Raw genomic sequence first — 19917 nt, forward strand, 5'->3', positions numbered from 1 at the left:
GTCAGCTGATGCCATAAGGAAGTTCAACCTCAGTGAGGTTTATCAGTGGAGTTTTAGCCTGAAACAATGACAACAAGAACAACAGAATATTAAATATATCTGTGCTTTGAGTAGAATATAAATGAGAGTAAAATTATAGCAAGAAGATTTTCCATAACTGAATTTCTACTAATACATTCTGGAAAATAAAACTGCATTATACATAACTTTTATTTATTTTGAGGTGCTTTACATTGCTGACTTGGCTCTTGTATGCATTTTCTTTGTCTTTGAAAATATTCCATAAAACTGAAAAAGAAAAGATTATATCCTTTAAAGTGACTCATTCTGCCTTCTCATTTCCCAATGGAGTTTGATATTTACTGTGGAATTCCATGTATCAGATTACCCATTTGAAAACTCACTGAATTCCCTGTGACTTTGATGCACATCTATCTTGCTATGGTGCAAGGCAGAAGCATCATTCCTAAGTCTGCTTGCCAAATACAGGACATTGTTGGACCTGAATTTTCAGCTCAGAATCAAACATCTTATATCCCCAAATCAGGTTACTAGATCATTAGAAACATCAGAAAAGTCGGTCAAGTAATGGTGGCCTCATGATTGTAGCTGGTCAGTATCTTGAAGAGAATTGTAGTTTTCACAGTAAATTATTTCTGAGGTCTAGTCTTTTGGCTTTCTGGGCTGCACCCCAAACAAAATTCTGAATTCTAACAGTGCTAATAAATAATTTGGACAGTACTAAAAGTAAGTTTGGGAATTTGTACTCTCACAGTCTCTATGAGACAAGAGAGATGAGGAGCTGAAACTATTCATTTCTGTGGTTACATATATCCTGTATTTATGGGATCCAGGATTACTCACTGAGGCCACAAAGGAGAAAGAAAAACAAAGCAGACACAATTCTTGCCTCATCTTAGCTTTTGACTACACCTTTAAAAGTCTCTTATTTTTGTTTTAGTCAAACAAAACACATTTGTGTGAAAGGCAAGTACAGTATTTTAGGCACAAAACAGAATTTCCCCCTAAAATTCATAATTAAGTGTGATCACACATAATTTTAACAAGCACAGGCCACTGTGATAGCAATCTGTTTTTTTCTGAGGTTGTATTATTGATAACAGTCAAGCAACAGTCCAGGAGGCTCCACTTCTGTCCAAGGGCCTGATTGCTCTGTCATAGAGTTTTCAGAAATGCCAGGAGCACATGCCATGTCACAGAAATGTTCAGTCGCTATCTTCAAAGGACAGGACTGAAGGATTTCCCATTCATGTGCTGCAATCTTAGCTTCCACAGATAATGAAATGAAATCAGTTATTCTAGAGATTTCTGAGTCAAAGCCCTAGATAAAATGAGAATTAATCTAAGAGCAGGTGCAATGTGGAAACTTGCACAAGAAACTGCTCATTTATCTATTCTCACTTCAGCCAGAAAGTGGAAACATGTATTGATCTAAGGACATTTTCATCTGTTTGTTAGCATCTGCCACATATAATAATTATGGTAGCCCTAGGACACCCCTTATCTATTCTAGTTTGTGTTTTTTTAATCCCCTAAATTCTACATAGAGATGATAGGTAGCACCAGAGAAAAGGTAGACATACAAGCTATACAACGTTGTTTTTGTTTTGTTTTGTTTTTATCCTTTTGGTGTCCGCATACAATGTTGTTTTTATCAGAATTAAACATACAAGCAGCTGTGCAAATATTGTTCATGGGCTATACAAGGTTTGATCTGATGTTATGAGAGAAAAAAGCTTTAACTTTCTAAAATCAAAATGTTTACAACCTTCCTAAAGAAACATTTCCTGAACAGCTACAGAGAAGTGGTTTCTGCAGAAGCTTATCAATTGCAATCCTGTGACACTCTCTGTGGAACTTAAAGTTACATGTTACTTATGGAATATTATAAAAATGTATCAAATAACTCTATTAAAAAGTGGAGAAATGTTTTGAACAGACATGTCTCAAAAGTAGATCTACAAATGGCCAACAAACATATGAAGAAATGCTCGACATCACTAGTCATTAGGAAAAATGAAAATTAAAACCACAGTGAAATACTATCTTATGCCAACATTATTGAAAAAATGATTTTAAAAAAGCAATAGATGTTGGTGCAGATGTGAAGAGAAGAGAATACTTATACACTGCTGGTGGGAGTGTAAATTAGTAAAACCTCTGGAAATCAGTATGAAGATATTTCAAACAATTAAAAGTATATAGTTTGTTCCAGCAATCTTGCTACTTAGCATCTACCCAAAGGAAAGGAAGTCGTTATAAAATTAAGATCCTCGCATTCATATATTTGTCACAGAACAATCCACAACTGCAAGGATGTGAAGTTGACCTAAATGTCCGTCAACTGATCAGAAAAAAAATAGTGACTCCAAATGCTCATTTATTATATAAACATGTATAAGGACAGTATGAAGTATCAAATAACAGTAAGATTTATTGGAGATGAATGATAAACATAATATTCTAATGTAAATGTATACAGACAAACTATGAAATGATCATTCAAAAACAAATACTTCAGAGTCAGACAAAGAAGATACAAATGAAATTGTATTTTTGGTACTTTTAGAGGTGATTGTTACAGACAAACATATCAATATATTTGTGTCAGCAGTATGCTTTGGCACAAATATTCCAGCTTCTGAAAAAGCAGCATCAGAGAATTAGTGAGGAAATAACTCCAATCTAATACTTTTCTTAGACCCCCGTCATTATCAAATCATATCTCTAGCTCAATAATTTGGAAGAGATATTTGAACAGCTTTTTCCCCCTCTAGGGGATTCGGTCTTTTAACTGATAACAAATGAGAGTGTTTGTTTCCAAGAAAACATTTCAAGGCCATCTCTGACATCTTACATTTGATTATATATAGACGGGGATTTGATACAGATACTATATCAATGTCGATGCTATCTTTTTTATATTCTACCCCTTTTATTTATTTAAAAAAAAAAACAAAAAACAGTGAAGGAGAGACAGAGCTTGCCACCTGAAGGTGATATGACCCTCAAGTGAAATTTCAAAATCTGTGTGGATGTTTTCACAATAATTTTAGGCAATGTGATATTTAGTGTGTAGAGGGTGAAAAATGTAAAATATCCCAAAGTTCTCCCAAATGGAACTTTACTGGCGTAATTGTGGAGGATGTTCATATTTCCGCTGTGACTGAAGAACAGAAGCTGCGTGAAATACATAGAGCTACTGATTTTGGACTATACTATCTTGGCAGTCCTGGTCTGCACCTAACACCTGATAAGGGACATCTCAGGCATTGGTTCTTCTCGAAGCCAGCAGTGGCCGAGTGTCCAAATGAACCAATGTCCTGAGAGGCAGAAAGACCCTTCCTTGTGTCCAAGCTACATGTGTCTAGCTGTAATCGTTTTTTTCCCTGAAAAGTCGGCACAGTTGAGTTCTCGCTTTAATCAATACAGGAAATAGTACCAACCAAAAACCCATAAGGTATTTCACTATCAGAAGAAATGATGAAGGACAAAATTATGAATTTTGCAGTAACTTGGATCGACTTAGAGTCTTTAATACTGAGTGATCTGTCACAGAAACAAAGAACTGAGTACCCCATGTTCTCACTCATAAGCAGACCCTGAACAATTATCATAATACTCTAAGAAAGTGATTGGCAGTAGTGGGAAATTGCCAGGGGACGGAGGGGGACATACTTCATCAATACGTGTACCTGATCTCAAACCAGTTGAAGTGGATACCAAAGTGAGGCCCAAACTTTACCTGTCCAATGACTGTTTGCATATCTAACCCTGAATTGTACCCCACATCTTTAAGATAAATTTTAAAAAAGAAAAAAGTTAAATGGTTAGCAGAGTGTCTTTTAATCAGTGAGTGCTCAATAAACATAAATTGTTATAACAAAAAAAGAAGAAATAATAAACTTTAGCCTCACAGATGCAGAAAGAAGAATTTAAGGTTTGCTAATAAATCATAGCAATGTCTAATGTTTCCGGTGCAATATGCCAGATACGTTACATGAATTTTATTAATTCTTACAGCCACACTTTGAAGTGGGAAGTGGAAAGCTGATAATGTGGGAACTGAGGCTTGGTGAGACTAAATTGATCAGAGTGACCCAGCAAATGCTGCAGGATTTAAAATCAAATCTGGTGACCAGATGCTTGACTGCAGAGCTTTGTCCTATGCCAGGACCCTGGATACCCAACCCGACTACCCAATTTAGAGCCCACCCAGACATAAGCTCCTTTCTTTTATAAACCAAGGAGGGTTCTCAATTTGCTTTGTCTTCGTTAATGTTAAATGCTTGGTTCAAGGCATTATAAGTGTAAAAGTTAAGTTAATCAATTCCCAGCTCTGTTCAACTCAAGTTCAACATCTTAAACTCCAAGGATCTCCTCAAGAAAAGGTGTGGCTTTCTCTGGCTTGTGTTGCATCGGGAACAAAATGTTCCCATAGAATTGATACTATAAGGGTCATATTTATCTGGTAGCCTCAGATGTGAAGAAAGCAGAACACATTGAACCTCAACCAAATATTTGCATATGTGCTATTCTGCCTAAGAAAACAGAAAGTGGGGATATGTTGTGTGTTGAATATCTTGATACTCCTGTGATAGCATAAATGATTTCCACTTCTTTGATAGTCTCAAACACTCAAAAGTAAAGTTTCTTGCAATGACATATGCCATTTCTTGATCAGTCTCTGAGTGATTTTATATTCCCAGAACCAGAACCAGACCTTAAAATCACCCAGAAATTCAATTCTGAGTCACTTCTACAAACATTTCCCCTAATGAAAGCCGGATTAAAAAGTGGTTAGGTTGCTAAAATATAAAACTAAATAAACATACCTTGTAATTTGCTCCTGGCCTCTGCAATGTAATAAAGTGCAAATCCATGTAGAATTTTGAAAGTGTGTGCTTTAGATACATGTCTGTGGAAACTAACCTGTATTTTTGGAATTTACTCTTTTCCTGGTTCTACTGTACCAGCCCCGCAGAGGGATCTTTTCAGTTTGCAGTTGCATGTTTTCAGGTCTGGCCTGAGGCTTTGCATATCACTTCTTCTCACATCACTCAAAACAGGAAGCCCAACAGGCAGGGCATCCCTTCCTTTCCAAGTCTCCTCTGCCAAGTCCCTCACAGCTCATCTTTCTCAGAGGGCCTGGTTTCCACTATCCTTCAGGGCATTTACACTGTCTTCTCCTCCATCTACCTCTCGGACCCCTTTGCATTCCTTTTCTGTTGTTTTGAATAACTCATCAAGGTTTGAATCACATTCATTTTTGATGCTTTTATTTTCCCCCATAGAATGTAAGCCTCATAAGGATAAAAGTTTGGGCTTGCCTCCATTACACAGAAGAGGACCTGACACACAGTGGCTCTCAAAAAATACTTTTTGAATGAATAGATAAATATTTTCATGAATGCATTCCATGTATTTAACATTTGAGATGGAGCAAAGTTAGAAACATACTTATAGGTTTGTTGTATGTGTATGCATATTTTCTTAAATGGTGATTTAATGAAAATAAGTTTGATTCTCTGTAGACCAAACTGATTCACTTTGTTTCACAAATAGGTTTTAACATTTAACATTTCATTTAAGAGAAAGCATATTTAAGTAGATTATATTGATTTAAATATCCGGTAGGAAATGAAGAATCTTATTTGTATTGTTTATTGTAAAAAGCACATAGATTAAAACAAAACTGATGTTTACATTTTAGTAGTATCAATTGTAGAAAAAAGACCTGAAGTGTCAAGAAGGTGCATCGATTAATTGCAACATTTGTGTTCTCAGCATACCTGCATAGCCAGATGTAGTCCTTAAAAGACGATAAATTAAATACCTTTCATAAGTTAAAAATGCAGGGGTTTTTTTGACTTTTGTAATTAATTGTTAGATAAATTGAGTATCCTGATGAAACTGTTTATGAAAATGATGTCAAGACAAGCAAAAATAAGACACTTGTTTGTTTTCTACCTCATGGGCTTAAAAATATTCCTTGTGCATTTTTTTAAATGGTCATTTTTCCTATTTTCAGAAATTGAGAAGGGAGGGTGTGGGGATCCCGGAATCCCAGCCTACGGGAAGCGGACAGGCAGCAGTTTTCTCCATGGAGATACACTCACTTTCGAGTGCCCGGCGGCCTTTGAGTTGGTGGGCGAGAGAGTGATCACCTGTCAGCAGAACAATCAGTGGTCTGGCAACAAGCCCAGCTGTGTGTGTGAGTATTATGCCTTGACTGGAACCCACCCTGTCCTGCTACAGCCTTGCAAAGGGAGAAAAGGAGAAAAACAGAGTGCACGTGTAGGGTGGGTGGCTTTTGAAATAGCTGGATAGAGCATGATGTACAAGAATTGTGCAAGGGCATTCTCAAACACCAACTTGCCTGCTTTCTTTCTTGATTAAAACTAACTTGTAAATATATCACATTCACTAGAAAAAATGTGTTGAACTTTTTCTACTAGAAAAGTCAAAGCATATGCCATTGCTTCCATCCAAAGCTTGAGATGAGATGATATGCTACAGCAGACTTAAAAACAGCAACCAAGTCTTTTTGTGACTTAATAATGTTGTATAACACTTAAATGCAAGTTGTTCATCAGCGTGGGCATGGCTTTGGAATTCAGTTGAAGATCTGTCTGCTTCTTCACAAGTATAGTATTTTAACATGTAAAAAATGTTACAGCCAATTTTAAAGGGGTAATTTTTAAATATGACAATGGCTGGAAAGGATATAGGAAATTGTGTTGAATAAGAAGCAAAACCACACTCTAAAGATAAATTCAGTAATTACTCCTTCCAAAAAAGAGAATTATATTATATATTATACAATATATTATATAATTGGATATATAATTATATACAATAAATGTTATATATGTAATATTTATAAATATATCGTATAGTATAAGATTTTTAAATACACTTTCTTAAAAGTAAATTTTTGAAGAGATTTCTTTCATTTTCCAAGTAGAACATGGTCTGATTTGTCTAAATCATTTATTATCCTGTAACTAATAAAATGTTTAAATAACTCAAGAAATGCATAAAGAGGAAAATATAAAATATAAATTTAAAAGTTATCACAGAAGAGCAGACTGAATTGTTCCCATGACACAGACATATACCTTTTCATATTAATATTTGTTCTTCTGAAGGCAGAAAGTTATAACTAGAAAGTGTAATACTTGGCACACATTTTCAGTCAACTTGAAAGGATCATTTCTGGACCAAGCTTGTGCTTGATTATTATAGGTTCTGGTTGTACTCTGTAAGATAATGAAATATTATACTTAAAATCTGGGGAAAGAGAAAGTATTGTGGTCCAGAATTACTAATTTTAAAATAGTTGGATCATCATAGCTATTTGTAGGCATGAATCGCCACTCTAAGTTTTTAGCAATTTGTTTCATGTGACAATTCTTTGGCTATTGGCAAAACTGTTTAAAAATACATTTGCATCTTCACAGTTTCATGCTTCTTCAACTTTACGGCATCATCTGGAATTATTCTCTCACCAAATTATCCGGAGGAATATGGTAACAACATGAACTGTGTTTGGTTAATTATCTCTGAGCCAGGAAGTAGAATTCATCTCATCTTTAATGATTTTGACGTGGAGCCTCAATTTGACTTCCTTGCAGTCAAAGATGATGGGATTTCTGATATAACTGTACTTGGTACTTTTTCTGGTAACGAAGTGCCTTCCCAGCTGGCCAGTAGTGGACACATAGTTCGCCTGGAATTTCAATCGGATCACTCCACCACTGGCAGAGGGTTCAACATCACTTACACCAGTAAGTATGCCCACAGAGACTTCACTTCCAAGTTCCTGTTTCATTTGTGTGTTTCTAAAGTTGCATTTCAAGGCTGCTACTTTGAAAGTTTAAAAAATACTACCTCACTGTATTTAGATTAGCATCTTGGTCATTCCTATAGCAAGGTGCTGGATCTGCTCTCTTGTATCTTCCTACATCTCCTGTCTCTTTGACTTTTCATCCATTCATCCATCCATCCATTCATCCAACTATCCGCCCATTTAATTATCCATCCACTCATACAACCAATCCAAGCAACGAAACAGTGAAGTAAAAAGGATTGAGTCGCTGGGCTCGGTGGCTCAGCCTGTAATCCCGCACCTTGGGAAGTTGAGGTGAGTGGACTGCATGAGCCCGCGGGTTCGAGACCCGCCGGCGCAACTTGGTGAGACCTCATCTCTACAATAAATCAAAAAAATTAGCGAGGCGTGGTAGCACACGCCTGTAGTTCCAGCAACTTGGAAGGTTGAGGTGGAAGGATCACTGGAGCCCAGCAGGTCTAGGCTGTGGTGGCCGGGAGCAGCCACTGCACTCCAGTCTGGGCGACAGAGTGAGACTCCAGCTCAAAAAAACAAACAAACAAACAAACAAACAAAAAAAGGATTGAGTCATTTGAAGTCAGGAGCCAAAGATAAAATATATCAGCATTTCTATATTTTGACCACAGCTAACTTCTCTTTGCTCCTGGTTCCTCATTTCCAATTCCTACTTTATAGGAGAACATCTACTTAAATGCATTGTAGAGGGAATAAAGTGAAATCATGATCATATGAGTAGTACAAAGTTATCATTGACTAACTGCCTGCTCCTCTTGGGCGCCGCTCTTAGATTCTGACAGTAATTGCTTCATTTAGTCTTGCAGTATATAGACTTAATATTTCTTATTTTATAATGATAGCTAGACTTAGATCATCAAAGTCATCTGCTCAATGTCAGATAATAAACATAAAAGTCAGGATTCTACCCCAGACCTGTTCTGACCTCAAACACCTTTCACTGTTATCATATCCCTTCTTTCTTTTCATAAGTACACGTGAAAAGTGCTTTTCGTTCTCTAAATGCTGCATAAATGATAGTCATACCTACATCTCTATCTGCATGCTTTTTCTCTCCTTGTCTTTGTCTCTCTGTCACTCTCTGTCTTTTCTAGGTATGTGTGTCTCTCTGTCTCTGTTTCTCTCTCTCTCTCTGTGTATGTTTGTGTCTTTGTCTCTGTTTTTCTCTCTCTCTCTCTTTCTCTCTCTCTCTCTATTTGTCTCTCTGTTTTTCTATCTCTGTTTCACTGGATACTGGCAGTCTTTTTACATCATCTATCTATAAATGATGAACTGAAATGTGGGACAATAATTGCTTTGTAAGTGCATTCTATTTTCTTTTTTTAAATACATGTAAGTGATATTCAGGTATTTTTACATTTTCTTTTTCTTTTTCAGCATTTGGTCAGAATGAATGCCATGACCCCGGGATTCCTATAAATGGACGGCGCTTTGGCGACAGGTTTCTGCTTGGAAGCTCAGTTTCTTTCCACTGTGATGATGGCTTTGTCAAGACCCAGGGCTCTGAGTCCATCACCTGCATTCTGCAGGATGGGAATGTGGTCTGGAGCTCCACCGTGCCCCGCTGTGAAGGTGCGGTCCCTGCCCTCTGCCAGATGTCTTCCTTTGAATTCACTTATCTATCTTCAAACACACAGACACACAAACAAACTGTGTTGATGTGCTAAGGCTGCCCTGACAGAGTACACAGACAGTCACTTACACAGCAAAAATGTACAGTCTCACAGTACATTTGGAGGCTGAAAGTTTGAGATCAAGGTGGGGCAGAGTGACTGCCTTCTGAGGCCCTGAGTGGCAGATGCAGATGCCCCAGGCCTGTCCCCTAACTCCTGGTTTGCAGCCATCTCTGGTGCTCCACACCTTGTAGAAGCAGCATCCTAATCTCTGTCTTCCTGTTCATATGGATACTTTCAGGAGAAAGAAATGTAAAGTAAACATCACTCTGGTCTTGGTTCTCTCCTGGACACAAGTCTAGTTGTCCCTTGTGTCTTTCTTTTACTGCCACAGGCTGTTTACACATAGGTTATAAGCTGCAGGGTGAGCATACACCTCAGCACAACTAGTGAAAAATGGGTACTGACAGGTGGTGGGTGATAAGAAACCTGAAGTGATAAAAAAGGGGCAAGCATCACATTAAATGTTAACAGAGGCTTCTTCCATTGTTAGAAAGAGCCCATCAGGCGAAGTTAGGTGCAAAGTCCAGTCATAGGTCATTATCAAAGAAAACCCTCAATAGAAAGGAAAAGTTAATGGGGAAAGATTTCAAAAGTCTACCCAACACTGAGAAACCCAATCCCTGAGTGCAGATGGGTCTCAAAGAAGGCAGGTGGACACTGTGATCATATGGCTAACCAGATTCCCTAATCAATGTCCCTGCAGAAAAGAAATAGACATCCAACCTTCAGAAGTAGTTAGATCTAGTAGGAAGAAAGAAATCAAATGGCAAAGAAGTAACACAAAACAAGCTTGATTTAAGAAATATTTGAAGAACCTCACATTCCTTACAGAGTACTGTTTTTTTCAAGGATTTTTTAAAATTAAATCCTGTAACTGACCATTAAATGGAACTTTAAAAATGAAAATAAGTATAGGTCACATGTTCTGTAATATTTCAATTAAAGAATAGATATATAATAAAAATAGAACCACAAACAAGTCTCTATATATCATGCTAATTGTGTATTAAAGAGTAACTCAAGCCTTAACTCTTACACTCTTGGAAACCATGAGAACTTTTTCTGCTAGAAGTAATATGAGACAGCAAAAATCTGAGAAAAATGCCTATCTTTTTAAAGGCCTCCAGTGTCAAACACACAGACCAAAAATAAAGGAGCTTAATACTAACTAAGATTAAAAAGTCAGAAATAAACAAAAACAAATTAGAATAGTATATTAATAAAAATAAAATGATAAAAACAGTTCAAAGCAAGAGTGAGTTTTTAGTTAATACCAATAGGATAGGCAAATCTTGTATGATTCTGATAAAAGAAACAAGGCAATAAGAAAGTTATAGATATTTAGGAACATGAAAAATAAATGATTCTTATTTTAAAAGTAAAAATATAACTTTATACAAAGAGTGAAAGGTTCATAACAGAGCATATTTTCAAGTATGTTATTTATCCTTGGCAGACTTTCCTGGATATCGGCCACCCCTTGGGTGTAAATAATCTTTCACCTCTGGGTGAAAGAATTATCTCACTTTCTTTGTTCCATCTCTACCTCTCTCTCATTCCTCAGTACAGCTCAGTAGCATCATTAAAATCACAAATTATTACGGAGAAAAATAAGTGTGCATGAAAACACCATCAACTTTATGGTAGCAAATATTAAAGAGTGTAGAAAATTGGTGATTTTTTTTTTTTAGCAAAACATAAAATACCAATAGTGACCCAAAGGAAAAGTGCAATATGTAAGTAATAAAGTATCATAGAAAATATTTGAAAATGAATTGAAGATTGAATTGAAAGAGATCCAAGTACCATAGAAGCACATAAGTGAGTTCTCTATTTTTCAAGATAACTTTAAGTGTTGTGGAAACCAACACAAATCATGGAAAAGACAGGCTGCTTCCTGTAACATTTTATAAAGCCAGCATTATTGTAACCCAAATAAGATAATTATATTAAAACATATAACTATAGAAAAAGCATACATATGTAATCAAGAAGGAGTTATTTTACAAATGTAATATCAGTGAATCCATGACTGTAGTTTACATTTTAAAATAATTAGAGGAGAAGTTTCACTCTGAAGACCTCAGTGATGTATTTCCTTTGTTGTTATTACCAGTATTGCTCATCAAATATTCTTGGTCTCCACCAAGTAGAATGTCTCTTCTTGTCCCCCATGTGGTTTAATAGAATCTCATGATGTGTTCTGGTCAATTAGGTATATGTAGAAGTGACATATTCAACTTCTGGCCAAGAACCTTTAATTTCATGCTTAAGACCTTTTACTGTCTGCCTTAGCAACTTGGAGAAAGGACTCACAGCCCCTAGACACGTAGCAAGTGTGAAATATTAATCTCCCCTATTATACCCACTCAAATTGCAGAGCTGTTTGTTACCACAGTGTAACCTGTAACCAAGTCAACTTGAGATCATCATTTAATATTTTAGTCTTAGTTTCATTCATTTCCAGTATAAAGGTAAAATGTCTATTTCATGAGGAAAGGGTAATACAAGTTCTAAAGTACACTGTGAATTATAAAATGATACATTTAAAAAAAATGACATAAATGATAGTAATGTGTGACAATTAGGCATATTCTAAGAAATATAAAAATATAAACAAAAAAATCATTACTAAAATGAAAAACATGGTTTTGTATATATGTGGAAAATAAGACTTATGGAAAATAATTTATGATGCAGATTTCAGAAATGTCTCATAAAATTTTTGAATGTATCATAAAGTTTTTTTAATTCTATGTTTGCTTTATGTATTCCTTATATAGTATATTTGGATAGTTGACTAAACATGACAAAAGTAAAATTAATATGTTTAATTCTACTTATGCTGTATTCTAAAAATAATTTACTACATCACTTTAAAAACATTAGAATTAAATTTTATATAATATTTATCTATGTGAATATATGATTTCATAGGCAATAAATGTGAATGTAAGGACTTAACTAGAAAAATTATAATATTAATTAGTACCATTGGTTGTTTTATAAATATCACTAATTAAAATCAAGTGTTCTTTAAGAATTCAAGTTGACAAAAATGACTCTGATTTCACATTTTCCAACTGTAGAAATAATGGATAACTATAAATATAACTGTTGCAACTTATTTGGCATATATATATCAAATATATATATATTAGAAACATGTGCTCTGCAAACCATTGCCTAATTTATTCATTATTAATATATTTTTTAAAAATTTCCATCACTCTTTTCTCTAAATAAAATCTTTCATTAAATTTAGATTATACCATATGAATAATTATTTATCCTGCTTTTCCAAAAATTTAAATGCAAATGCAAGGTTTTCTCATGTCAACAAATTTCCAAACATTACCTTAAATATATTGGTTACATTCTGCTATACAGTCATACTCTTTCCTTCATTTTTTGCTCTTCCTTTTTAAAATTTGTTTTCTGTTATAAATGAAACCACTATGATTGTCTATAGATTTCACTAACTAAATTTTTTCTAGCCTTAAAACCTGGATAAAACGGTATAATTTTTTTCATTTTGAATGCATCCAGTCATTTGTCAATTACATGAATATTTTTCCAAAAAGGAGACTATTTTTTCAACTGGGCACAGTTTCACATATTTTATTTGCCATCTGTAGATTCACAACGATTATTACTAATAGCACAGAACTTTGGGAGAGACTACATAAAACTGAAAAAAAAATAGTGGCCAGGCAGAAACATCTTCTTAAGTGTGGTATGAAATATTGATATGCTATTTAAAAATTCCTTTAGATGATACAGAAATGCATAACTACTTTTACTAAGCATCAGGAACATACCGTTTCAAACACTCTTTTCTTTATAATTATGAATCTTTATCACACAACACTTCAAAAGGATTGATGAGTCTAATTCCATGCCTCACAAATTTGGTTGAAAATCTTGCTTTTCATCACTCACTATCAATTTAATATGTTGTATGTAACATTTATGCTAAAATGCATGCAACCCAAGGGAATAAACACACACACACATATATATATACACACACACCTTAGAGTATTTCCATTTTTTGATGCGAGGTCATATTAAATTTGCTCATCAATGGATATTTATTGAACTTCAAATGCATGTAAAACATGGGTAATATTGGTATGTTCCTCATGAGGTCATCATGATTATTAAATGAAATAATTCATTTAGTACAGAGAATTCATTTATACCTTATAATTACCAGAGGAAAATAACATTGCTTCAACTAATGTGGAACATATAGACCCTGCTTTCAATCAACTCAAATTAACTTGGGCATCAGTTTTTACTTTAACGTCTGAAAAATATTAAATCCATGAACACAGAAGCAGATTCCTGCTTTACTGAGGTGTTGTTAAGGTATTTCTTTCTACATTTAATTTGACCTAATAGATTCCATGCATCTTCTTTTAGCCCCATGCGGTGGACATCTGACAGCTTCCAGTGGAGTCATTTTGCCTCCTGGATGGCCAGGATATTATAAAGATTCTTTAAATTGTGAATGGGTAATTGAAGCAAAACCCGGCCACTCTATCAAAATAACTTTTGATAGGTAAGGAAAAGCCCATTTTCTATCTTCATTTAAACCGAATGAACTGTATCTACACTGTGTTTTTAGTAAACGACTCTTCAAACTTTTTAAAAAATGACAGCTTTTCATGGATTCCCCCAAAGGAACTCACTTAACCAGAAACAGGCACTTACTTAATAAATTTTGTTCTTGAAGGTCCTTCTTTAAGTGCACCATGAAACCATAGCTCTGTGGGCTTGGCAGGGAAAGGTCCTGGGTGACTAACCGCCAGGTCTACCCTTGAGTTCAACCCTGAATGTTGGACTTGCATTGGAATAAATGCTGGTTGATATTTGCACATGGAAATACCTCAGGGCCCCTTGGCCTCTTAGGTGCCTTCTGTGGCAGCAGAAAAATACCTCCCCTGTCCTGGATGGCCTCTGGTAACTGGAGGGCAACCAAGGATGCACTCGGCAGCAGGTTGGTGTAACAGGTTAATCAATTACGAGCGATACCATCACTGGAATGCTTTTAGGCTTAGCGATTTGATGATACTAGGGGAAAAAAAGCATGTTATTTGAATTTGCATGAAAAAAATATTCTACCATTTGTCTCAACATTGAAATCAAGTTGATAATTAAAAACTAAAAATGTTCTGTTCCAAACCATATGCTTTGAAAGCTAAGGGAGCATCTTTGTTTAGCATTTCAAGGTTAATCTCTGAATAACACTGAACTTTCTTTAGCAATGATCTTCTTTTTTACCATAGTGTATTCTGAGTTTTAATATTCAGAATATTATCAGATATTAAGACAGAAAAACATCATTACATATTTTTTGTTTTCCAGTCATTGTCTAATGATCAATGGCAATGTCAATACAGAAAAGTTTCTGTAAGAGATGTGTTATCTTTTAGTAATTATTTGTATTTACAATTATTATTCATATTACTTACCTCTGATAGACTAATAATAATCTCCATTAAAATAATCCCTCCGAAAAAATACAAAATTTAGTTTACATATTCCCTATTTTGGAAAGTGGATTCTTGCCCAAAATCTTAATCATTTGAAAAAACATTAACTCTATAAATATTCAGTCAATTAAGTTTGGTTTCTATTTTTACACTTTCTGGTATTGAGGAGGGGAAGTTGAAGCTCACTCTGACTCCCAGCAGCATTTCAGATTTATGTCAGTTAGTAAAAGTTGTGATTTTATATTCTCATTTGACACAGTTTATTGACACTCCATTTTCAGTTGCTCGAAGGAAGATGCTTAAATTTTCACAATCGTGCCTTTTCAAAATTATTTCAGTGTGATGTTTTGCTAAATTCCATTCGGAAGTATCTCATATTTCTGATATGTTCAGACATGTGTGATCTTTACCCTAGATCTAGCATACAGCTCTTAAAAGATGAATGACCTATTGCAAAATTAGTTGCCACCATGACCAGGGGCTGATATCATCCTAAAGATGTGTCTATAGGTACATATTTTGAATCTCCTTCTGGTAGTATCACCATGCAGCGTGTATTTGGTGGCCAAATAATGCCAAGCATTTAGATGTTTCTGTTCCTGAAGTTGTCCTAGAAACTTACAGCTGTTGAGATGTATGCTCTGTCCATGTTCAATGTCACTAAAAAAAGAGAGAGCCTGACAACTTCAGTGTAAATATATCACACGAGATTACTTTCATGCTTATCTAGATTTCTTGAATTTGAACTCACATAACTGAGAATCTGAGTGTTTAGAGAAAGCCTTCACACAGTAAAAGACAGAGCTGACACTTTGTCCAATCCCCATTGTGCCAGTTGTTATTCTGGTCTAACGGCATGATACAGAAATTGTTTAAATTCCTCTTCATGGAAGATGGGGGATCAGGGCACCAACATAGTTAGTTGCATCTTCCTTAAAATTTGTTTCAACTCCTCCTGCAAATAAATTAAATGAAGTGACTCTGGTCATTTTCAAAAAAAAAAAGAATATATAATTACTGTGCTTTTGCACTTGGAGGACTATAGATAATTTAATGCTAAACAGAGCAGAGCCCTTTGGTTTCAACATTCTTATTTGTTGATATGTGACATGAAGCAAAGGTTATTTCTTCCTTCCCAAGTTGTCTTCCTCCTCATCAGCAATATCCAGGACTGAGCGTGGGGGTAATGGCCTAGGCTTCAGTGGAATTCTTTGGCTCCAAGTGACTTTGTGAGTCAGAGGCTTATGATGCTTAAGCTGCTCCACAAGAGCAAAGTCGGACACTTGGAAACCGGGTTAGCTCTTCCAGGACGAGATGCGCCCATTTAGAAAATTATCTCAGTGCCTGGAATGGTAACTTCATTGCATCAAAGGACACCCAAGTGGCTGCAACTTTATATAAATATAATCTCAGGCCGGATTCTCTGGAAGCATAAGAAAAGTTAAGCACTTTTTAGAAGCTGTTCTAACTTTTTCAAGTCATTAAAGTATTATTTACTTTCAGAAGTAGCAATGTGCCCAGTGTTATTCTAGTGCCTTGAAAGAGTTATTGCAATTTAAGAAGACACAAGATTTTTGTTTATGAAGGGTATTTAAAGGATTATCATATATTTTTATTTGCCTTCTTTCTTTAAGAGAGCAGTTTAATTAGTATACCATTTTAATATTTCCCTGATCATACTAAATAGGATCATCCTAAATCATCCTAAATAGAATGGATGATGAAAAATAGTTTTAAATTATAATAATCGATTATAAATAGTTTTAAATTATAATAATCGATTATTCACTAATAGAGGATTCTCTATTAAGAAAACGAATCTGGTTTATGGTATTTTTTTTAGAGCTAAAAAAAAATTCCCACTTGTGTCTGTGATGTTGTAAGACAGAATATTAGTCAAAAAAAGAAAGAAAGAAAGAAAGAAAGAAAAAAGGCATTTAAGTTGTGCTGTTTCTTCCAGAAAAAAAAGATGTTCAATTCTTATATATTATATGCCCCCATGTTTGGAAATATATATATATATAATTTAAAATATTGTATTAATATTGATGTACAGGGGTTTCTAATCAATGAATACAGATATTAGGAACAGATCTGTAGGCGAGCACAGCTCTGCTTGTCTTTTCTGACTGGATGCCACATTTGCAGATTTCAGACAGAAGTCAACTATGACACCCTGGAGGTCAGAGACGGGCCAGCCAGTTCGTCCCCACTGATCGGAGAGTACCATGGCACGCAGGCGCCACAATTCCTCATCAGCACTGGGAACTTTATGCACCTGCTTTTCACCACAGACAACAGCCGCTCCAGCATCGGCTTCCTCATCCATTATGAAAGTGAGTCGTTGACCACCCAGGCACCACAGCCTGCCCGGGCAGTTTAAAACTTGTATTCCCATGTTCAACCTGCAGATGACTGTGCTGGTCATTGATCCTGTTAGACTCTGACAAAAGCATGCTATGCAGCTGTAAGAACTTTCTCTCATTCCTAAGGGAGCATCTTGGAGATTTTTTTTTTAACTTTCAAAACAACATTTCATTGCTTTTGATAAGGTTAAATAATACAGTAATTAAAACGCAGAAGCGGGTTCATCTACTGCCTAAGGTAACGGCATATTTTTACTTTTAGAAAATATACCTGTTGGCATGCCAGGCATCGTGGCTCATGCCTGTAATCCCAACACTTTGGGAAGTGGAGGAGAGAGGATTGCCTGAGCCCAGGAGTTCGAGACCAACCTGGGGAACATGGCGAGATCTCATCTTTACAATTAAAAAAAAATTATCTGGATGTGGTGACAAGTACATGTAGCCCGAGATTCTTGGAAGGTTGAGGTGGAAGGATGGCCTGAGCCCAAGAGGTTGAGGCTGCGGTGGCTGTGAGCATGCCACTGCACTCTACCCTGGGCAACAGAGTGAGACTCTGACTCAAGAAAAAGAACAAAAAGAAAAATAATATGTACCTATTGGCCAAAAGTATTACAGGACACATCACTCAAATTGTATATCCTGAACAATGGGGAAAGTGATTCACTGCTAGAAAAACAGATTAGAGTGATTTGTGGTACATAACCTCGTGGTCTTGGTACAGGAGGACAGTTTTACCAGGTAGAGACCCGGTAACTAAGAGAAGAGAAGGAATTAAAACTCACTAAACTTCACCAAATACCAAAGAACTGTTAGCAATGTCTCAACAATTGTTAACGATATTTTAAGACAATTGTTAAACAGGTGTTAAGGCAGTTATTAGAATGTCATAATGGAACGTGTTTTGCAAGCTGGTACAAACTTTAGGTATTCCTTCCCATTTTTCTTTCCTCTACTCAAAGTTTAGCTTCTAAAATTGTAAGATCAAGTCATTGTATTATTTTACAGTAATATTTATGCAAGTATACTTCTAGAATCTACCTGAGGGTGATTCTTCTTAGGAATGAGTTTTTAACATTAGCCAATGGAAACAAAACAGTTACTCTTCTTTGTTTGAAAATGCTTCACTCAAAGAGTAGAATTTAAAAAAGGAGAGTGAATGGAGGTGACCATGGACCTGAAGAAATGAAACATTTATATTGCAAGAGTATTATGGTTGTTCTTTTTGTGAACCTTATATCCAAGCAAACATAACAAAATTAATTTTAATGGTATTTTAAAAAATTTTATATATGCCTACGCATATGATTTTGCAAATGCGTGGGTGGGATTGTATCTAGGATGCTGAATTTTAAATCTTTTTTCTTTTTCTTGCCTTCCTTTTCCCATATCACCTCCTGCTAATCTTGTTAACCTCTGCCCAAGCCCTTCTCCAAATAATAACCCGTTGTGTACATCTCTTAGTTTAACAAGTTCATTTAATAATATAGGAAAGCACATGTGCATATACTTATGTAAGATTATGTGTACATTTTGATGAATAAGTCATATTCTGACAGCAAGAAAATTGATTATTAATGACAAAGATTAATTTCAAATTTAATTCAAGGTTCTTAGTTATTATATTTATATATATAACTTTTATTCCAAATCAGAATTTTTTAAACTTAATAAAATTTAAGAAAATCTTTACTTTTCATTTCTTTATAGTGTTCATTTAAGTTATCATTTTTATGGAGTAATGATATACACACATTGTAATGATCTGAATTTGTAAAACTCCTAAGCATCAAGTAGTATTATACTTTCTCCACCTCACCCCTCACTTTTTTAGATCAGAATTACTGGGTCCTTACATTTATAGAACATGAATCTTAAAAAATTAAGTATTTTCAGATGTTGACAAATATTAGTTTTCCTTTTTTTTTCTTTTCTCTCTATTTGTGTAGTTATAGATTGCCTGTTTTTAGTACACTTTGAGAAAATGTGTTCAAAAGTCCATATGCAGGCAGGCAGTTGAAATTAATTTCAATTGTTTATCTAACTCATTTAAATGAATGAGTTGCTCTTATTCTTTTAGAAAATCAAAGACTGATAAAAAGTCTGTTCACAGGTTCTTACTTAACTTGTCATCCTCACTAATATAATGTTATAATATATTTTATTATATGATATGACATATTTTAGCATAATATGATAATTTAATATGCAGGCAATTTTGTCAATAATCTTTCTAACCTTAAAATAATTACTAGGTTATGTTTGAGTTTCTGCCTTATTTATCCTGTGATTAAAACCAGAATGCAGGCTTTGTAAGGCATGCTTCCATAGCCTGAAGTAACCCCTCAGAGAGAAATGTTCTTTTTTTTTTTTTTTTTTTGAGTTAGAATCTCACTCTGTCACCCAGACTGCTGGAGTGCAGTAGCATGCTCCTGGCCACCGCAGCCTCGACCTGCTGGGCTCCAGCGATCCTTCCACCTCAGCCTTCC

At 35.2% G+C, this 19917-nt stretch overlaps 1 protein-coding gene across 1 annotated transcript in view; it reads left to right on the top strand.

Annotated features, from left to right (window-relative positions):
* LOC103275056 (CUB and sushi domain-containing protein 1-like) overlaps window positions 1-19917 on the top strand; it is a gene marked incomplete at its 3' end in the record, with an annotated part of 411423 nt that overhangs the window by 213728 nt on the left and 177778 nt on the right. The window contains exons 7-11 of the mRNA XM_021706144.1: window positions 6053-6235; window positions 7485-7811; window positions 9266-9460; window positions 13993-14131; window positions 17214-17401. Coding sequence (XP_021561819.1) covers window positions 6053-6235; window positions 7485-7811; window positions 9266-9460; window positions 13993-14131; window positions 17214-17401 — 1032 coding nt within the window. The remainder of the gene's footprint in view (window positions 1-6052; window positions 6236-7484; window positions 7812-9265; window positions 9461-13992; window positions 14132-17213; window positions 17402-19917) is intronic.

The sequence above is a fragment of the Carlito syrichta genome, unplaced genomic scaffold (genome assembly GCF_000164805.1).
Source record: "Carlito syrichta isolate Samal-C Ts95f unplaced genomic scaffold, Tarsius_syrichta-2.0.1 Scaffold315201, whole genome shotgun sequence".
NCBI classification, from domain to species: domain Eukaryota; kingdom Metazoa; phylum Chordata; class Mammalia; order Primates; family Tarsiidae; genus Carlito; species Carlito syrichta.